A 19,354-nucleotide genomic window follows, 5' to 3' on the forward strand; every position below is an offset into this window, starting at 1 on the left:
TGTTGTGTCTAGCTTTAAACATGGCTAAGGTTTTATGTTGTTTGATGCGTAAGAGAAGCGTATTCCACAGTTAGGGGATGTATTGGGTTAGATACTTGTCACACCAATAAGTCCAGTTTATGTGAAAATGAAAATTGAGGTCCATGATGCTAGCATTTGTTATATTGCCAGTTTTACAGAGTTGTAGATCTAGTAGGACACTGTCTTTCATGGAAAGAAGGCTAGCAAAGGTCTCTACACAGGAGCCTATATGCGTATGAGGAAGAAGGCATTTGGTGTATATGGTTTGCTTAGGACTTAAGCCTATGATTTTATAGTTAAGTGCTGTTGTAAAATTATGTTTTGGGGGTTCCGGTTTTAATAAGATTGGAGAATGGTCAGAAGGTGAGGGGTTGCATCAAACATCTTGACTGAGGATTAATTGGTAAAGTACAGGGGGTGTCTGGGGTTCAAAATAATCCATTATCCATCAAACATAAACCTTGTATTAATCTGGGTTTGGATGATCAGAACCTGTTAAACAATTAAAGTCCCATTCCAAGATTGTTTCTCATTCTACCCAGTCCAAATGTAGAATCACCTTAGATTATGTTATTCCCCTGCTATACGCCATTTAGTCCCTGCTGTTCTACTTTTCTTACCGGGTCTCAAACAGGTCAAAATGTAGGGTGTTAGCTGCTTAAATGACTGATCCTTGTGTGTCCACAAGAGCCCTGGAGGCCCACCAGTACTTTATAACTGAACATTTTTAGCTTTTAACATTCAGCACTGTAGCTATAGGTTTCCTATAGTAGAACTGTTTCAGTTTTTGTTTACAGAATTATGAAAGCATCTTTCCTTGTTATTTGAGCTCTTTAGACCATTAATATTAACCAAATGTGTATACATACCCTGTAAACATCTTAACTATAAATGAAAGGGTCCATATTCTCCTTTCTCTTTTTGAAGTACGGATATGGTTCTTATCAATGTGTGTAGTGTCAGAAGTGAATAGGGTCCAGCTTAGTACCCTTTATACATTGCATTTTTGTAACATAGTCTCCCTATGCATATCTGGTATTCCAGTAGCTAAGCATAAAAACATAAATGTGATTAGAATACTTAAAATAAAAATGATGTAACCAACACTATTGATAAACTTGTCACACTTCAAGGCAGGGGTAATTTCACCTCTACCAGTGAGTTGCACTGAAAAGAGTTGGTTATTATTTGTCTGAGCCATCACTGTACTCTCCTCAAGGCCACATTAGAGAAATGCTCTCACCTTTCATAAAAAAGTATTGCAAACCCTTTAGAGGAGTTGCAAAGTCAAATTTTGTAATTCATTAATGACGTCACTAATTAAAAAACCTTGTTAGAATGTATATTTCATTATGATTTTTCTTCAGCTGCCCTTCTTGTTTATTATCAGATATGTGCATCTCTCAGTAGCTTATTTATTTCTAATGTATATTAATTACTTTTTAGGTCCGTTTCATCTTAAAGGTGTTTCAGTTTCCCAGAGGTGTACTAGCTGTTCTGGTTCCCAGCATCATTCTCTGATTTGGCACCCCATCAGCTTTAAGTTGAGGGGCAACAGAAGCTCCTCTTTCCTTTTAAACTGTAGCAAACAGCTGTGAAATTCTATACCAAACATGGAGCTTTATTGCTTCAGTTATGACCAAAAATACATTGTTGGCATTGGTTTAAAAATGCTAGTAATGAAATGTACTAAAGACCAACTGCTGAACATGACCCTAATTCTTTGAACCCAGGGAGGCTGACCCCTTCACCCCACCCTAGCTATATCTGTGAAGTTTCTTCCTACTCATGTCATAATGCACCTGTATTTATTGCACAGTCAACTGAGTCGGCGCGGTGGTGCAGCGGTTAGTGTTGTCCATCACAGCAAGAGGCTCTCCGTTTTGATTCTTGGCTGGAGTGCCTTCTATGTGGGGTCTGTATGTCCTCCATGCGAGCGTCTGAACATTAAAGACATGCAGGTTAGGTGCGCGAGTGTATGTGTCTTCTCTGAAGGTTGAGCACCGGTCTGGCAACTCGACACCGTAAAAATCCACTGCCGATCATAAGCTGACTGGTGATCTGCTGTGGTGACCCCTAACTGGGAAAAGCAGAGACTTTTTATTTATTGCATAGTCAACTGCAGAACCACTTGACAGTCTGCTAGTGAGTCACATTGTATCATCTTACTACAAGTACTGCGTTGCCTAACAGTTCTTATCATATGTCCTTAATACCCATAAATTTAAGCAAGCAAAAAAAAAAAAAAAAAGGGTAATAATGTCTCTGTACCCTTTTGGGTTTTTGTTTTTTTGAACTTTGTGACAAATAGATAATATACGTAATGTGATTATATTGATATTTTTTAGAGAACTCATATAACGTATTGACTACAATATTTTAGGGTCTCTGTTAGTGTTATGCATATCTTAGGGAGGCTTGCATTCGACTGCCATCAGTTTGTTGGTGTTTCTCATCATTGACCTACCTTGTCCTGTCACTAACCCACATGGCTTACTATGGAAATGTACAACAGTTTTTTTAACTGTAACTGAATTGGGGGGGGGGCTACAGCAAATACTAGACACCTCCTAAAGGCTTAAAAACTGAATTGGAGAAAATTTAGACCATTTCCTACATTAAAGGAGAGGAGCTTACAATTTCCACTCACTCTCTGTATAATGCTATATATAATCTTCAGAAATCTGCATCTTTTCCCACTCTAAACTAAATCACTTAAATCATGTTATATTGCAAGCCCCCAGTTCCCTGAAGGCTTCTGCTCATCAGTGACTCCTGTAGTCCTTTTATCATGGTCATTGTGTACCTTGGATAGGAAATTCTCCATTCAGATGATTCAACCAACCCAAGTTACCCCTGATCTAGGAAGTTTAACCACTTTCATTCAATTTTCTTCTGTAATTATAAAAAATATATAGTAGTAGTTCTGGAACCACAATAACCAATACAAATATTTATTAAACTGCGCAAGTAATACACTTTCACCAAGTTTGGTTTCTTCAGGCAAATGACCAACAACATATATAAACAGCACTTAAATACGTAAAATGATTAAAATAATTAGAAACCATCTGACTTAAAAAGATTTACATTTAAATAAACAGTGATCTAATTTTATTTGTTAGATTTCTTAACAGTGGTTTAACTGTAAATGTTTCATTAAGCCCTGGAGGTGTTTGTGCTCTAAAATGGGCAATCCATCTGTTTTCTTGTTTCTCAGTTTCATTTATTAAATTACCCCTCACATGTTTTCATTAATAATCTATAGAATTAAAATTTAAAATAATGTGTATTATTATCTTTTGTGTTTATACAGAGCAGTTGTTTCAATGTTTCTATGCACCTCAGAAAGACGATCGCAGATGCTCTCCTTTAGCTTCCTATTTGTCTTTCCAATATAAAAAAAGTTACGTTTTGATATAATGCCATGTAAACTAAATGTTTGGTGTTACATGTGCTGTAGCATTTAATGGCAACATTTTATTTATAGGATGCATAAAAGACGTTCCTGTATAAATATGATTACAAAAATGACAGGTATTACATTTATATGTTCCTAATTTAGAGCTAAGAACTCTTTTATATATTTTTCTTGTTCTTCGTAACATAAGTTATTTAAAGAAATGTTGAAACAAATTCTCATGCACATTATTTTACATTTTTAATTCTATATAAGATTTGATAAATGAAACTGAGAAACAAAAATAAAATGCCTGTTTTAGAGGCGAGTTGGAGAGCATGACAAAAAACAGTCTGGGAAGATGTCAAAATGTGGACACTATTCTCAGTGTCAATACATCCTCCTACTTGAACAAATAAAGGTAGCGAGTAGATGTATCCACATTTCTGGATGTTTTAATTGCCACTCAAAAAGAGTTGTTTATGCTGCCCTGTGTAATGATTGCTCTGCCTCTTATATTGGGAAAATGGAGCAAAAAATTAAATGAGTATATGAATATACTTATGATGTGAATAAAGCTAAATCTACTAATGCTTTATCCAAACACATACTTGAGTTTAAAGATCATCAGTGTTCCTCCGTAGTTTTAGAACAAGTGATTACTATCCTGAGACAAGGTCCATGGAACATTCTATTGGAGCAGCGCAAGCTTTGGTGGCAGATATTCCTTAATGCTTCTGCTCCCCTAGTTCTTAATGATATTGTTTCAATTTCAAGTCTTTTAGAAATGAAGGCTTATGATAGATGATTTCAAGAACGTTAAAAATTAAATTGTATAGTTATTTTAGTGATACACCAAAGTCCATTTTAACAATTTTTCATATATTATCTTCCATTAGTAATAATTTAGAAATTATTAACTTAAAATATTTGTAATTGTTGTCTATAAATTTTTTTTATTGTTGGCAACTGTATGGGAATGTTGATGTTTTTGCGTTATAGCATGCATGCTCTATACATCTTTGATAGGAGCCATTCAGCTTGCTACTATGTATCATTTTAAATGTACCATGTGGTAATTCAGTATTTAAACATATCACATGATAGCTTTAAACTATCTGAAGAAGGCTAGTATTACCGGACGAAAGCGCTTATTTTCTCTCTTTAATTTTCAGTTACTGCAACAAGATTTTATAGTTGTTAATGCTATTCAATAAAAGTTTTGTGGATTTTCTGATTGGTCAAGAATAGTCTTTTGGCTACTACAGTTTTCAAGTGTCAATTATCCGAACATTGATTATCCGAAACATCAGTTATCCGAACCAGCCTTCCAAAGTGTTTGGGTAGGAAAAAATCACAAAGTCTGAATATGTAAACATTATACATATTCACTTGAGCATGTTTTTTTGAGCTTGTAGCCCACTTGTGTGTGTGAAAAATATTCTTTATTGTCCACTGGAATCGCTAAATAGTTGAAAAGAGTATTCCTGCATGCAGAAAAAACAAGAATTTAGAAGTTTTTTTATCCAGTTCAGTTACATGTTTGATTATACGAACTACCCTAGGTCCCAATTAGTGAAGGCACGCCCATTCACGCATGTCTTTCGGAGGCTACTCGACCGCGGGGGGGACATGCAGACTCCACACAGAAGGCACTCCAGCCGAGAATCGAACAGGAGAACCTCTTGCTGTGAGGTAACAACTCTACCACTGTACCATATATAGATATATATATATATATATATATATATATATATATATATATATATATATTGCAGTATGAGTCCATACAATTCGTTATTTATAAGAGTTAAGCATTTTTAATGTGTACAGTTTAGCAAATGTTGCTTAATGTTTTACTTTTTGAGTGTCTCATATTGGCTATGTGTTGCACGTGCAATCTTTGTCAGTGTCTTTCTGTCAGTATTTTTTTTTTGCTTTGTATTGCTAAATGCATTTATTACTTGTTATTATCTTTGCCAGTGTAGCCAGGGTTGTGCCTGAAAAGTGTCCTGGAACCATTTCACTTTCCTGGCTACCAAAGTATAAATAAATATGAAAAAATAAATGGGGTGAAAGTGACAGAAATAATTAAAGAACTAGTAAAGCACATTTTAGTTCTGCATCATTCATGACGGACAAAAAAAAAACCTTCCCACTGAAGGTATTGAAAAGTAGCAGACTTGGTTTGGTTGTCTAAAACAAGTAAAAACACTCAACACTCACTGCAAATACGTATAAAACAAAATAAAAATAAAAAAATGCCGCCACCAGCTGATATAACAGTCCAAGCTTTAATTAAATACTAAGCGGTTTCACTCTATGACATCCTGGGCTTCCTCAGAGTGTATTACTTCCATCACTCAGCCCATTTAAATACTAACAAGTCACATGATTTCTCAATTCAACATGAAAATTAAAAATAATCCGCAGTAGTGGTGCTGCAGTAGCGTTCTCGCCTCACAGCAAGACGTTGTCCCGTTCGATTCTCAGCTAGAGCGTCTTCTGTGTGGAGGCATGCATGAATGGGCGTACCTTTGTTGAAGGTTGTGCATCAGGGCTGGTAACTCGGCACGTAAAAATCCACTACCAAACATTAGCGGACCAGAGTTCCGCTGTGGCGACCCCTAACCGGGATAAGCCGAAAGACACAACAACATTCAAAATTCTGTACCAGTCTTAAAATATTAAAGTGTGCAAATAAAACAAAAAATAAACAATGTTGAGCTAGTAGCATATATTAAGCAATATATGTTAAAATATATGCAATTTATAGTTGTAGTGACTTTAATTTCAGAACACTATTCACAGTGCAACTGTCATTAATGCCTGGCTTAGTAGTAGCATTTAGTCTAAGCTGTCATTCCAACTTTAGTCTCTCAACATTAATTTTTATATCACCTCCTCCCTGAGAGGGAATGACACTGTCAATAATAAAAAATGTATATATGCACAGTTTAGGTTGTGAAAACTTTAGGAAAATTACTTTTTTTATTATTAACTGTGTCATGTGATTTGTTAGTATTTAAATGGTTATATCGGCTGGCTGTGGCTTTTTTTGTTATTTTTATTTTGTTTCCTACTACTTGTCACTTGTAAATGTACAGCAAGGATCATTTATTCCAGTGAATTTTTCACACCCCAACATGAGAGTGTGGGGGAAGGTCTGCCATTTCTTTTAGAACTACAAAATAATGCATTTACAAAAGCCTGCTGTTTGCCTTCTTTATTTTGCTGGAAGTAGCTAACAGCTATTTGTAGTATAGAACAAGCTGATAGACTCATAAATGAGGTTCTGTCAGGGAAATATAGAAGTGGCTCTGTTACAGAATGTGTGTTTAGATGACGGTGCTTCACAGTCCTGCCATTATATCTTAATGGCATGAGAAAAAAGCACCGCCACTTTATCTGTAACATGACTCGTATAAACACTTGAAATGTATTCTGAGAAGAAGGAATGAAAGCAAGAAAACAAGACCACGTTACCAAGGCAGGCCCCATCATCTACCATTTTGAGGAAAACTCATTAAACTTGTAAAAGAAGCACTTGGAGTGATTTGAGGCATTATAATAGCTCAGAAAACAAAGATACAATGAAAAAAACATTTTTTTGAGTTCTAAGGTGGAATTTTCCTTTGTCACATGGTTTCTAACTTTTTTAATTGTTTTACGTGTTTAATTGCTGTTTATGCATGTTTTAGTCATTTGCCTGAAGAAGCCACAATTGGTGAAAGCGTATTACTGTGCAGGTTAATAAATACTAGTATTGGTTATTGTGGTGGCAGAACCACTACTTTATATTTTTTCTGGTTTATTTATTTTTCTGGCTTTATCTGAGTGGTGGAACTATCCCACTTGTGATGATGTGTAAGGTAGTGCCAGCTATGCCTGGAGAAGTGGGGCAGTGGATGTGTAACATATGCCAGCATAGCTAGCAGAAGTTTTGTAAAAAAAGATTTTTTACAGGTACTTGTGTTGAAAATGTATTTGTAAAGCTGCCTGTGTTAAAAATATGCCAACAATGGGTCCTGCGGGACAGAAATGAAATATACCTGTATGTCAGACTGTATCGTAACTGTAGAAATTACTATATTGTAACAAAGGGTACTGGAAGAGAAGAGGTTAATCTCAGTCCAGCTAACTTTGAAAAATAGTCTGAAATTAAATTACCTGGTTATTGTATCTCACATATCTGACTGCAGCCAGAGATGAAATGTCTGTGAGAAGTCTGTCTTAGTAGCTCTGTAAGAAGGAGTGGAAGTGTTTAAAATTGTTTTGCAACTTCCAGATGATGTAACACTTCTTAGTAAAGCTCTATGTGTTTGTATTATAACACATATGTGCTAGATTCTGGTTCAATTTCTAGTAAAGGGGTTAGTGTGAGAACCAGAAGTGACCAGATGCATGTGATGTCATTCTGTATCCAGCACTGAAGTTATGTTTTAATACTAGATGAGACAGAAGTTTCAGGGCAGTCTGTTTTTGAAACTTGGCAAAGAAGGATCACTCACCCACTTCATCTTGCCTTGCTTTAATAAGTAACCAGGGCATAGTAATTCTTTATATCAGTGAGTAGATATAGTGAGGTTAGTTAAGTACTGTTTTTCTGTATCTGTTGAATCTGTCCATCTGTGTTGGTTTTGAATATTTCCTGTGATTAAAACTCTGGTGTTTATTGTTAATAGATATTTAGTATTTTCATGCTCTTATATTATTTATTATTAAATATATTTAAACTTTTCATTGTGGCTGGTCTTTTAGGGAATATTTTAGCATTTGAGAGTACTTACATTTATTTGATGACACTGTGGCCACTCCTGAAAGCCTTACCATTTGGTCAGCATTACCACTGGTATTAGTATTAATTTCACTCAATATAATTGGGCACCCTTGTAAGAGCCTTAATGTAGCTGGCATCTGGCAGTGAGTCTACCTTATAGAGTGGGCAGATAGGGCATAGCTTCTGTGTGGGCAGATGGGGCATAGCTTGTGTGTGTGTGAAAATCAATTCTTAAAGTGTGTGTGTGTCTGCTTCTTGGAGCAGGGGCACAGAGCACTGGTTTCACAGAGAGGGTGATGGTGGACCTGGCTTGGAACACTTGACTGAGGACTTAATTCTATAGCTGTGGTCAGTGTGGAGTCTTATTTGGGGCCTGGTAAGAGAGAGAGGAAACCCAGTCCCAGGATGACTTGTGTTCCTTGAGTGTTGGTAAGGGAAATTGTGCGTGGTGCAGATAGTTGCATCTGGAAATACTGTGTGTATCTGTCTTTGTTCCAAGTGAACTTCCTCAGTCAGTGGTGAGAATTGCTCATTGCTTACTGGCCCGTGGAGGGACGTCACATATTGGTTAGCAGTGGTGTGGATATTAGTTGAACTTCTGTAACCTATAGGCAGTTGTCACTGAAGATGTGTGTACTCTCAGTAGCCACAAGGTAAACATAGAGAGTTTCATTTTCACAACAGTTTTATTTATTTATTGTTAGTTTAGTCAGGGAAAGCAGGCAAAAATTTCAGCAGAGGATTATGGCAAGCTGGCAAACAACCAGTTGGCCAAGGAGTGTGAAGGCAAAGGACTGGTGCTTGCCAACCTCATTAAAGAGGAAATGATTTCAGCCTTATTCACAGCTGTAGCCCGTACTAGCAACCAGGAGGATGACCAGTCTTTTGATGGGGATTTCCAGCCCTCAGAAGCCGGACAGTTCACCTTTCCTCAGAAGACATAAAATCCATAAAATCCATCTGGAGTTAGAGACTTGATCTGGAGGCCAAACATTTGTAATTAGAATCAGTGGAGATACTGCAGCAGACAAAACATAAGGAATTAGAATCAGCAGAGAGACTGTGGCATTTGGAGGCCAAAGAAAATGAGAAACAGCTGCAACATGAGGGGAAGATGCTGACCCTTCATCAGAGTCATGGAGGTAACTGGGAAGGGAATAACTGAAACCCAGAACCATTACAGGTCAGTAAATTTCTTCCACAGTTTACAAAGGGTGATAATTTTGATAGTTTTATGCATATATTTGAAAGAGTATGTAAACAGTATAATGTTGACCAAGGACTCTGGGTATGGTTCTTGATCCCCTTACTGCTGTTTCTAAATTGTCTGATGCTGATTGTTTAAACTAGAAAGTTAAACCACGTTCATAGGAATGTTTTAAGTTAACACCTGAAGCTAACAGAAAAAAAAAGTTTTGTGAGCAAAGATGCAAGGCAGATTAAAGTTTATGTGATTATATTGATGAGTTAAGCACTTACCTTCATAGGTGAGTGAGTGGGTGTCAGGTCACCTCCTTTGAAAGGCTGACAAACCTTTTGATGAGCGAACAAGCCCTTAGCAGTTTGCCTGAGGACATGAGGCTCTGGTTGGCAGACCAAGCATGTAACTCTGCAGATGAGCTGGGGGAAAGGGGGATCTCTACTTAACAAGCAGGGCATTGCTGCATAAGAAGGGGATACCCAGTGCTGCACATGGATGTAAGGGAATCCATGGTGGGCAGCCTAAACCACCCCAACAGAGTACACCATTAACATGGGAAGCCAGTAGTTCAGGTACACTGCCATAATCAAGGGTTAGATGTTTTAAATGTAACCAGTGGGGCCAAATAGCATACAGATGTCCAGAGAAGCAAGGTGGGGACCTAAAAGTGGGGAGCCAGCAAGTGGGAATAACAGAATGCCATTGGTAAGTTGCCTGGAGACAACAAGGGTACCAGACTATCACTGGAATTCATATCTTATCTTAATGAATGGAAAACGGGCCATTGCTAAGAGAGGCATAACCTCTGACATAACTATTGTGAAGTCTGTAGTGGTTAATGAGGAGTAGTACTTGCTTGGGCAGCCCACTCCATTCAGAGCTTTAGGAGGGACCCCATTCCAAATGCCTTTGGCCAGGGTTTACTTTGACTGGGAAGGTTGAAAAGGAAGCAGGCAAGTAGATGTGTTTGAGGATATCTCTGCAGATGTCTTGATAGGGAATGATTTTGATTATGCAATTACACACAGTCAGGCTTGGAGACAGGCATGTGGGGCTGGTAGCCTGCGGGAAAATTAGACAGACCCCACACCTGAAGCCAGGGATGGTGAGGTGGCTGTTTCAGGGAGGGAACTACCCTGTAGCAGTGAGTCTGAAGGAGAGCCACAGCCGCTGGTGTAGGTACTAATGTTCCCTTGAACAGAGTGACTGCAAGGGCAAAGGTAAGTGGGAGTACCCAGGTTGACGGTGAGGCACTGCTGTCATAGGATACTAGACATCCTGTGGAGGGGGAACTGGAAGGGTCACAAAGGTACAGTTGAGAACGGCTCTACTCTTGGACCCTACATTAAGAGGCTTGAGGGAGGTAACTAGGGAGGCACCTAATTCTCAAGGAAAAGGAGAGCCTGTATACTGGTACAAAGGGTTAATGTATATAGAGAGTGATCCCCTGAAGGAGGGCTAGAAAGTGAGGTAATACAGCACTTGGCAGTGCCTAGAGCCTACCGTCTCATTTCTAGCCATAGCCCATGACATTCCTTTTGCAACTCATATGGGCATAAAGCATACAAAGAGACATATTTTGCAGAACTTTTATTAGCCTGGGATTGCAAGGGATTTAACAGGGTTTTGCAGGACCTGTGAGCAGTGCCAAAATGTAGGCAAGGCAGGAGACAAAGTCAAAGCTCCTTTGATTGAGGAGCCATTTTAGAGGGTGGCCATGGATATTGTGGTGCCTGTGAGTACCCCAAAATTCACAGGGAAAAAGTATATCCTGGTTGTAGTAGATTATGCTACTAGGTACCCTGAGGCGGTGGCTCTGTCCTCTGAGGCAGAGAAGGTGGCAAATGCTTTGTTTGAGATTTTCAGCAGGGTAGGTTTCCCAAGAGAAATACTGACTGACAGAGGTGCCAGTTTCATTGTCAGACCTGCTGGCTTGTCTGTGAGAGTGCTGAAGACCACCCTGTACCACCTCCAAACTAATGTTGTTGTTGAGAGGCTAAACTCTACATTAAAGGCCATGATATGGGCATTTGAAGACCAGTTTAAGAGAGAGAGTGGGACAAATATTTGCCCCATATCCTGTTTGCATATAGAAAGGTACCCCAGGAATCCACAAGGTTTTCACCCTTTGAGTTGCTGTATGGGCATAAGCTGAGGGGACCTTTGGATTTGATTCATAATGAGTGGGAGGATGAGTGTGAATCCCACAAGGAGTCTGTTATGGCATATGTCTTAAATCTCAGGAAGAGGCTTAGGGAGCTCATTAGCTTGGCCCAGGAGAACCTGGCAGGAGCCCAACAGCAGAAAAAGGTCTGGTATGTCAGGAATGCTTGAGCCTGAGAGTATGCTGTGGGACAACAGGTTATGTGCTCATTCCTGTCAGACATAATAAGCTGCAGGCAGGTTGAGAAGGACCCTTTGAAGTGGTAAAGAAGGTTAGTGATGTTAACTACATGGTAAACCTGCTAGGAGGTTGCAGGGGCACAAATTGTACCACATTAACATGATTAAGCCTTACCATGATAAGGAGGCCCTGGTACTGAGTATTTGCAGTGGATGGCGAGAGGAGTATGAAGGAAATCTATGGCTACATCCTAGCCAGCCAACAAACTGCCAAGTTATTAATGTGGAGCCTATGGTTGAAGTTATATGATATGACAGTGCAGCACCATAGTGGGTTCAGCAATGCCAATGCAGATGGGCTCTAAACACAGAGTATGGGTTAATGTGCTCCCAGACAAGCTCATGTCCCTCAAGCCACGTTTCCAAGGGACACTTGAGAAATTAACTGAGTTTTCAAGGGGGGGAGAGATCTGATAATATGAGGTAGTGCCAGCTATGCCAGGAAAAGTAGGGCAGTGGATATGTAAAATATTTTAGCATTGCTAGCTGGGGTGTGTAAAGAATTATGTTGTTTGTTTGTCAAATTGATTTGTACAGGTGCTTGTGTTGAAAATGTATTTGTAAAGCTGCTTGTGTTAAAAATGTACCAACAGTGGGTCCTGTTGGACAGAAAAGAAATACACCTGTATGTCAGACTGTATTGTAACTGTTTAAATAAATGTATTGTGACAGATGATACTGGAAGAGAAGAGGTTAATCTCAGTCCAACTAACCTTGAAAATTAGTCTGAAATTAAATTGCCTGGTTTAGGCCATAAAGATTTTATCTCACAGTTCTGACTGCAGCCAGAGATGAAATGTCTGTGGGAAGCCTGGCTTAGTAGCTGTATAAGGAGAGTGGAAGTGTAAACATTGTTTTACAGCTTCCAGATGCTTAGCTTAGCAAAGCTCTGTGTGTTTGTATTATAACACACACATGCTAGATTCTGGTTCAGTTTCTAGTAAGGGGGGGTAGTGTGGGAACAAGAGTCAGATGGCCCGATGTGTGTGATGTCATTCTGTAATCCAGCACTTAAATGATGCCTTAATACTAAATGAGACCGAAGTCTCAGGGCAGTCTGTTTTTGAAACCTGACAAAGAAGGATTACTCACACACTTCATTGTGCCTTGCTTTAGTAAGTAACTAGGAAGTAGTAATTCTTTAGATCAGTCAGGAAAATGTAATGAGATTAGTTAAGTACTCTTTTTCTGTATTTGTGTGAATCTGTCCATTTGTGTTAGTTTTAATATTTCCTGTGATTGAAACTCTGGTGTTTTTTGTAAATAGATATTTAATATTTTCATGCTCTTTTATTGTTTATTATTAACTATATTTAAACTTTTCATTGTGTCTGGTCTTTTATGGAACATTTTAACCTTTGATAGTACTTACATTTATTTGGTGACACTGTGGCCACTCCTGAAAGCCTTGCATTACCATTGGTATTAGTGTTAATTTCAGTCAGTATAATTGGGTACCCTTGTAAGAGCCTTAAAGTATCTGGCTGGTGACAGTGAATCTACCTTATAGTCTGGGTAGAGGAGGGCATAGCTGGTAAATCTGTGCCAGCCTTTCCCAGGTGTGTGCATGTGTGTATGAAAATCAGATCTCAGCTACTTGGAGCAGGGACACACAGCACTGGTTTCACAGAGAGGGTCGTGGAGGACTTGGCTTGGAACACCTTGCGGAGGACTCAGTTTTACAGCTGTGGTCAATGTGGAGTCTTATTTGGGGCCTAGTGAGAGAGAGGGAGAGAGGAAACCCTGCCCCAAGACATTGTGTGTTCCCTGTGTTCTCTTAAAGGAAATTGTGCTTAGTGCAGAGAGCTGCATTTGAAAGAACTGTGCGCATCTGTCTTTGTTCCAAGTGAACATTCCTCACTGGTGTCAGTGATGAGGATTGAGGCTCCTTGATTACTCATCCAGAGGAGGGATGTCACACCAGTTTTCCCAGTACTTGTCATCCCTAGTTCAGGTCTGCATAATGCAATACACTTTCCAGAAGAACTCCATTTTTAGTTTATGGAAACTTCAAAAAGAAGCAAGTGAACTGATCTTTAAAGTTTGTAACGTATATGAAATCCTTAACAGATTCTTGCACACAGAGGGAATAGTAATTTCACATATTAATGGTGATTTCATTTATGCATTCTGCAGTGTCTCCTTTCTATAAGAAGGATGAAAAAACTGGGTTAGGACTTAGCATAACTATAGGGAGTGAAGTTTTAGTGTTCAAGTCTATAATGTGTTAAAATCTTTCGCAAGTTTCCATAAGAACCATTTATGAATAAATTTAATCACATTCTTCCATCTACAGTATTTGAAGTGTCTGGAGGCCAGAATACCATTTTGGAATTTTCTAATTTCAACAATACTATTTTTTTTCCATTTCTGGGAAAAGTCTAGCTGCATTTCAGCTTTCCTTAATCAACCTTCCTGATCCAATATTACACATTCGACTTTGCAGAGCACTTTTCTCAATTACCAACTCCCTTTGCTTGCTAGATTTTTATTTCTTTATAGTCAAAACAAACCTGTTTATAACAGACTACATTTCTGACCTCTAGAATTCATAAAACTAATTCTCTTCATTTTAACTGTCATCACTGTCATTCCCACAAGATATTTAATTTACCTTCCAAAGCAGACCCTTCTCCATTTATATTAGTCTGGACTGTGATTTCCTGTTTATTTTGATGGGATGTGGTTAACTGCTTCAGGTGTCTCACAAATGGGGTGTCTCATGACTGCCTACTTGAATTCTGAGGTATGGTTTAATTGTTTTTTTTTTTTAATTTTGTGATATTTTTCTAGTAGTGTAATGAAGGTTTTATTAGTATTGGATAAACTTGCAGATTAGATGTATGGATTAGTTAGTTTAATTATATTTAGTGTTTTTTTTAGTGCAGTTTGTCAGTACTGCTGTCTGATTAGATAATGATTTTTATTAATTATTTTTTATGTAGTTTATTTTTTTTTTTTCAGTTTTAATAATCTTAGTTTGTAAGAGTTTGGGTTGTATGGGTGATGTTTTGTCAAGTTTTTGTGCACATAGTTTTTATGTCTAGTGTATGAAGTTTTTTACTACTCTGAGTACACAAACATTGCTTAGTTATGATGACTGAGGATGCCCATAGAGTTGGTGATAAGACACTACACTTTGAACTAGATACATGTATTTATCTCACCATTTCTTGGTGCAGATTGTTAGCTTGTGTGTATGTGCATGTGTTTACATAACACATGCTGACATCTGCAGTTAACAGTTACCTCACACCCAGGATTTTGAGGCACAAGTCCAGTGAGAGAGCTCCTTATGTGCCTGGTTGTGTGATAATACATGTTCATCACAGGACCCAGGTGTGTTAACTGCACATAAGGAATGGCATGATTTTTTTTTCTTCCATCATTTTCTGGAGGACATTTTAGATATGAGCTGAATGTATTTTGCACGTGTGTTGAGCTATTTTCATACATTTTGTGCATGTTTTGGTAAGTATACTTACATACAACACATGTACATGTATAGATATAGGTTATACATATTTTTATATAGGGTGCAGAAGTGTGACCTATTTTAGCAATTGTTAAATAGTTTTAATGGACAGTATTCATATTTTACTTTGCCACCTTATCCGCTAGTGCTGATTATCTGAACACAGAAACAGAACTGGTAAGCTAGGCAACTGACTAAACAGAAACTGCATAAGCATTCTGAAGACCTGATAAACCACTCAAAGAAAGAAAGGCAACAGATGTCAGATTTTAATGTACATTACAATCAGTGAAACTTCCAAAACGGTTGGCCTGGATGAGGTACATTGGTAGATAAAACGTCATGAAAGGATGCATATCACAAGCTCAGAGGAAGGGAATATCTGATTAAGACATTGCTTCTGAAGGTCTAAAAGACACCACAGTAGCCGATGCTAATTAAACTTGGGTTATCTGGATAATAGTCAAGTCTTTCTCCTTTTATATCATGGAGTCAGGCTTTTTAGCAGCAATTTTTTTTTTTTTTTTTTTTTTTTGTTAGGGCAGACTCCCTCCCAGCAACCCACATCCACATCCAATGCATGGGGGCAAACAACAGACACCAGTTAGTTAAAACTCTCGGTAAGTTAGAAAATTTGTTAATGAAAGTCCCTACACTGAAATAGACTCATTTTATGATGACTTGGAAAATGCCCTGATAGCTCTATCCTTTAAACATTAGGCAACTATGTGGTGTTTTCAGCCCCTTAATATTTTTAAGTGCATTATTTGTGAGATTAATGTTCAGAAATGTCATGGACTGGTCTGAATTTTTTTACACATCAAAGATTTGTAGGTTCTCCAAAGGTATTGTTGTCTAAAGTACAAATCACCAGTCGGTGGTGTTACAGATGGATCCCAAAGCACTATACTGCAAGGCTGGCCCCAGACTGACTGTGAGTAATGTAACACTTTAAATGTACTGAAGAATATCTGGTTTACTTATTTACATCTCTTATGTTTATTTTTTTCTGATTGCTCTTGTTTAACTGTCAACCTCCAGTACAAATGAGTAGCTGGCATTGACTTTTTTGTGCGCAACTTTCTATCTGTATTAGTTATTAGCTACTCCGGTTTGAATTAAGGTTTAAAAAATTCTATGTCTGTGAAATCTAGCAAGTCAAGCAATTCCTTTTAGACCCCCCAACTATAGAGAAGACTTTTCTTCTTAACTGGATACTTATTCGTTGTATGATGGGATGCAGATAGACAAGTTAACTGCTTACTTATTCGTTGTATGATGGGATGCAGATAGACAAGTTTTTTTTTACCATTCTCATCTCAATGTACCAGATTAGGTGCACTTTATTTTTAGACTGTAGCAAGTGGGCTAATATAAATGTTGATTTCATGCAGAATGTATTTTGCAATTGATTTATCAAAGAGAACTAACGTGGTTTTAACCCAAGTTTGTTCAATACAAGATTTTTTTTGACTGGGGCAGTTTTCTGTACTTTAGAATAGAATATGTTTTTCTCTCCTTTGAAACTGTAAGCTATTCAAAGGTCATGGGTTATGGTAAATCATATTGAACCCCCCCCCCCCAAAAAAAAAAGGAGTTTATGAAGTTTAATTATGCATTTGTTTATTTTGTTGTCTTGCATAACTTCTTCAGGGCTTGTGATGAGATGTGAGCCTTTGTATCATCTTCATAGCATCTACTAAATACAACAAACTTATTAAGGATATCATTTTGGTTTGATAGTGAGGTATATAATGCAGGATGATAATACAGTTGAAGTCATTTTGTTTGTTTCACTTTCCTACAGGGTGATCCAGCTCAGCTCCGAGAAGAGGGTAACCAGCACTTTAAATCATGTAACTATGAAGCAGCATTGTCTTGCTATACCAAGGCCCTCAGTCTGTCCGATGATCCAAAGGCTCAGGCCATACTGCATCGTAACCGTGCTGCCTGCTACCTGAAACTGGTATGAGAATGTCAACATATATAAATATGTGTGTATGTATTTCTGTCTGGTGGAGGTAGCACCATGAGACTGAAGACTGAAAGTTAATATACTGAAACTTTTTTACTAAAAATTGTTAAAATTAAAAAGGTCATACAAGCTGGGAGGCAAGTCTTTTGATTCCACCATGGAGTCTTGCACAACCTAACCCTTTTAAATTATTTGACTGTCAGTCCCTGTACCTCAGGTTAAGTTAGTTGAATGTAAGGAAGCATAAGTTGTATTTCAAACCCTGTATGTCTTTCCCCTGTCTTAAACTTTAGGCGAAGTTCATCAGGTTATATCTTCCCTCTAGTAAATTCCTTAAAGTGTAATGAATTCAATTCCTCCACTGAACTGACTGTGTGTAAGAACATGTAGTGTGTGTGTGTGTATCTTCACGAGTAGTAGCTTACATTGAGTACATTGTATAAATATGTACTATAGAGAGAGCATTATTTTCTGACTTAAGACAGCAGATTCCAAACAAAAATCTAGCTGGCATTCATATGGCACCACCAGTCCACCTTATCAGAACCTTTCCTGCCTACACAGTGTATTTAACTAGTTCCTGTTTCTGTAGTACAACAGGAACTATGAGCTTATTTGCATATGGCATTTGTCATCTTTTTTATTTATAATTTATGCTGTTTGCCAGACATTCCTCATGCCTGTTGCCCTGCTGCTAATCTTCACATGGTAGTGGATGAGAACAATGCAATCTCAATACATTAACTAACCTGACTAACCCTGCAGATTAAACTTGCTCCCAGTCTTGAGTTGCAAGCATGGTGGAATGCAGGCACTCCAGTTTCTGCAGTTCTCACACCACTGACCTGTTTGGATAATTATATTTTTAAAAGCAACATGAGTGAGCATTTGTAGATATTGACTTCATGCCAAGTACCTAGTTTCATTTCCCAGACCTGCAGTATTGACAAAGTGCTGCAACTCAAAGCCTTTTTGTCTTAAAGAAGGGTAGACACTGGCAAAGAAAGTGTTATTACTTGACAACTGTTGCCTCAGGGAATAGTAGCAGCTTTTACTGTTAAATGACTATCCTGGTGGTCAGGGAGAAGCAGCAAAGGCAGGAGGACACCAGAGAACATGGGAAATGGAAAATATGTATTTAAAAGCATACGTTATGTTTTGATTGACATCTCTGAACAGGCCATCTCCTTGCCATAAAGACTTCTTAGTGGACAGTGTCACAGATGCAGTATTGAAAACTGCAGTGGCATCTACCAGAGGAGTTCTGCTGTCACTAAAAGTGATGCAGGTAAACAAACAAGTGATTGCTGACAGATGCAACATACAGGCATACAAATGGTTACAGATAAGTATTCCAGATATATTATTAAGTGTGCAGTACTTCTACCCAAACAGCAACACACACTGATATAGAAATTTGGCAAATGTCATCACTGGGTATTTCCTCAGTCACATTGTCAGCTTTGCCTGAGAGAACAAGTATAAGCATTTTTGAGTGGTATAGACACATGTATACCACTCTCATGGTACTTGCAGGCCACCTTGCATCAGGAGGTGCTGCAGCAGCTGCAGTTTTGCTTTATCTACCCTCATGATTTTGACAGAACCCTCCTGGCTGCTGACATTGATAAAGATGCACAAAGAATTCTGTGGTCCTAGAGACCATTTTGTGACAGTCTTAGGTCTGATGGAGTTGGAGACATGTACCAAGGCTTCGTGATCCTCTGTAGAGGTGCCAGTTTTGGTACCTGCAAAATGACTAAGGGTATGGTGTGAGATGCTAGAAACACTTGTCATCTTTAGCTGGATTATCACTGATACTATGACTGCTACAACAAATTTGATGTCATTCCCAGTGGAAACAGCCTGACAAAGAATGGTGATGTGGTTTGGACAAAAAAGAATGATCGTGGCGGACCACTTAGCTTTTAGAATTCTGATAATGACCTTATTATTGCTGTAATGTAGTTGTCTTTTCTGATCCACATTTATCATTTACACAGCTTCATGACTTTATTAGGAATTCTGTAAAAATGTTATCTTGGAATTGTGATCATTCTGCCGCAAAACAGCAAAATACCATTACAAAGAAAAATAAT

The 19,354-nt window shown here is 38.1% G+C and overlaps 1 protein-coding gene across 1 annotated transcript in view; it reads left to right on the top strand.

Annotated features, from left to right (window-relative positions):
• UNC45A (unc-45 myosin chaperone A) overlaps positions 1-19,354 on the top strand; it is a 1,636,854-nt gene that overhangs the window by 12,720 nt on the left and 1,604,780 nt on the right. Inside the window, exon 2 of the mRNA XM_044078271.1 lies at positions 17,088-17,246. Coding sequence (XP_043934206.1) covers positions 17,088-17,246 — 159 coding nt within the window. The remainder of the gene's footprint in view (positions 1-17,087; positions 17,247-19,354) is intronic.

Source organism: Protopterus annectens, chromosome 7.part0, assembly GCF_019279795.1.
Source record: "Protopterus annectens isolate FY-2018-M chromosome 7.part0, PAN1.0, whole genome shotgun sequence".
Taxonomy (NCBI): domain Eukaryota; kingdom Metazoa; phylum Chordata; order Ceratodontiformes; family Protopteridae; genus Protopterus; species Protopterus annectens.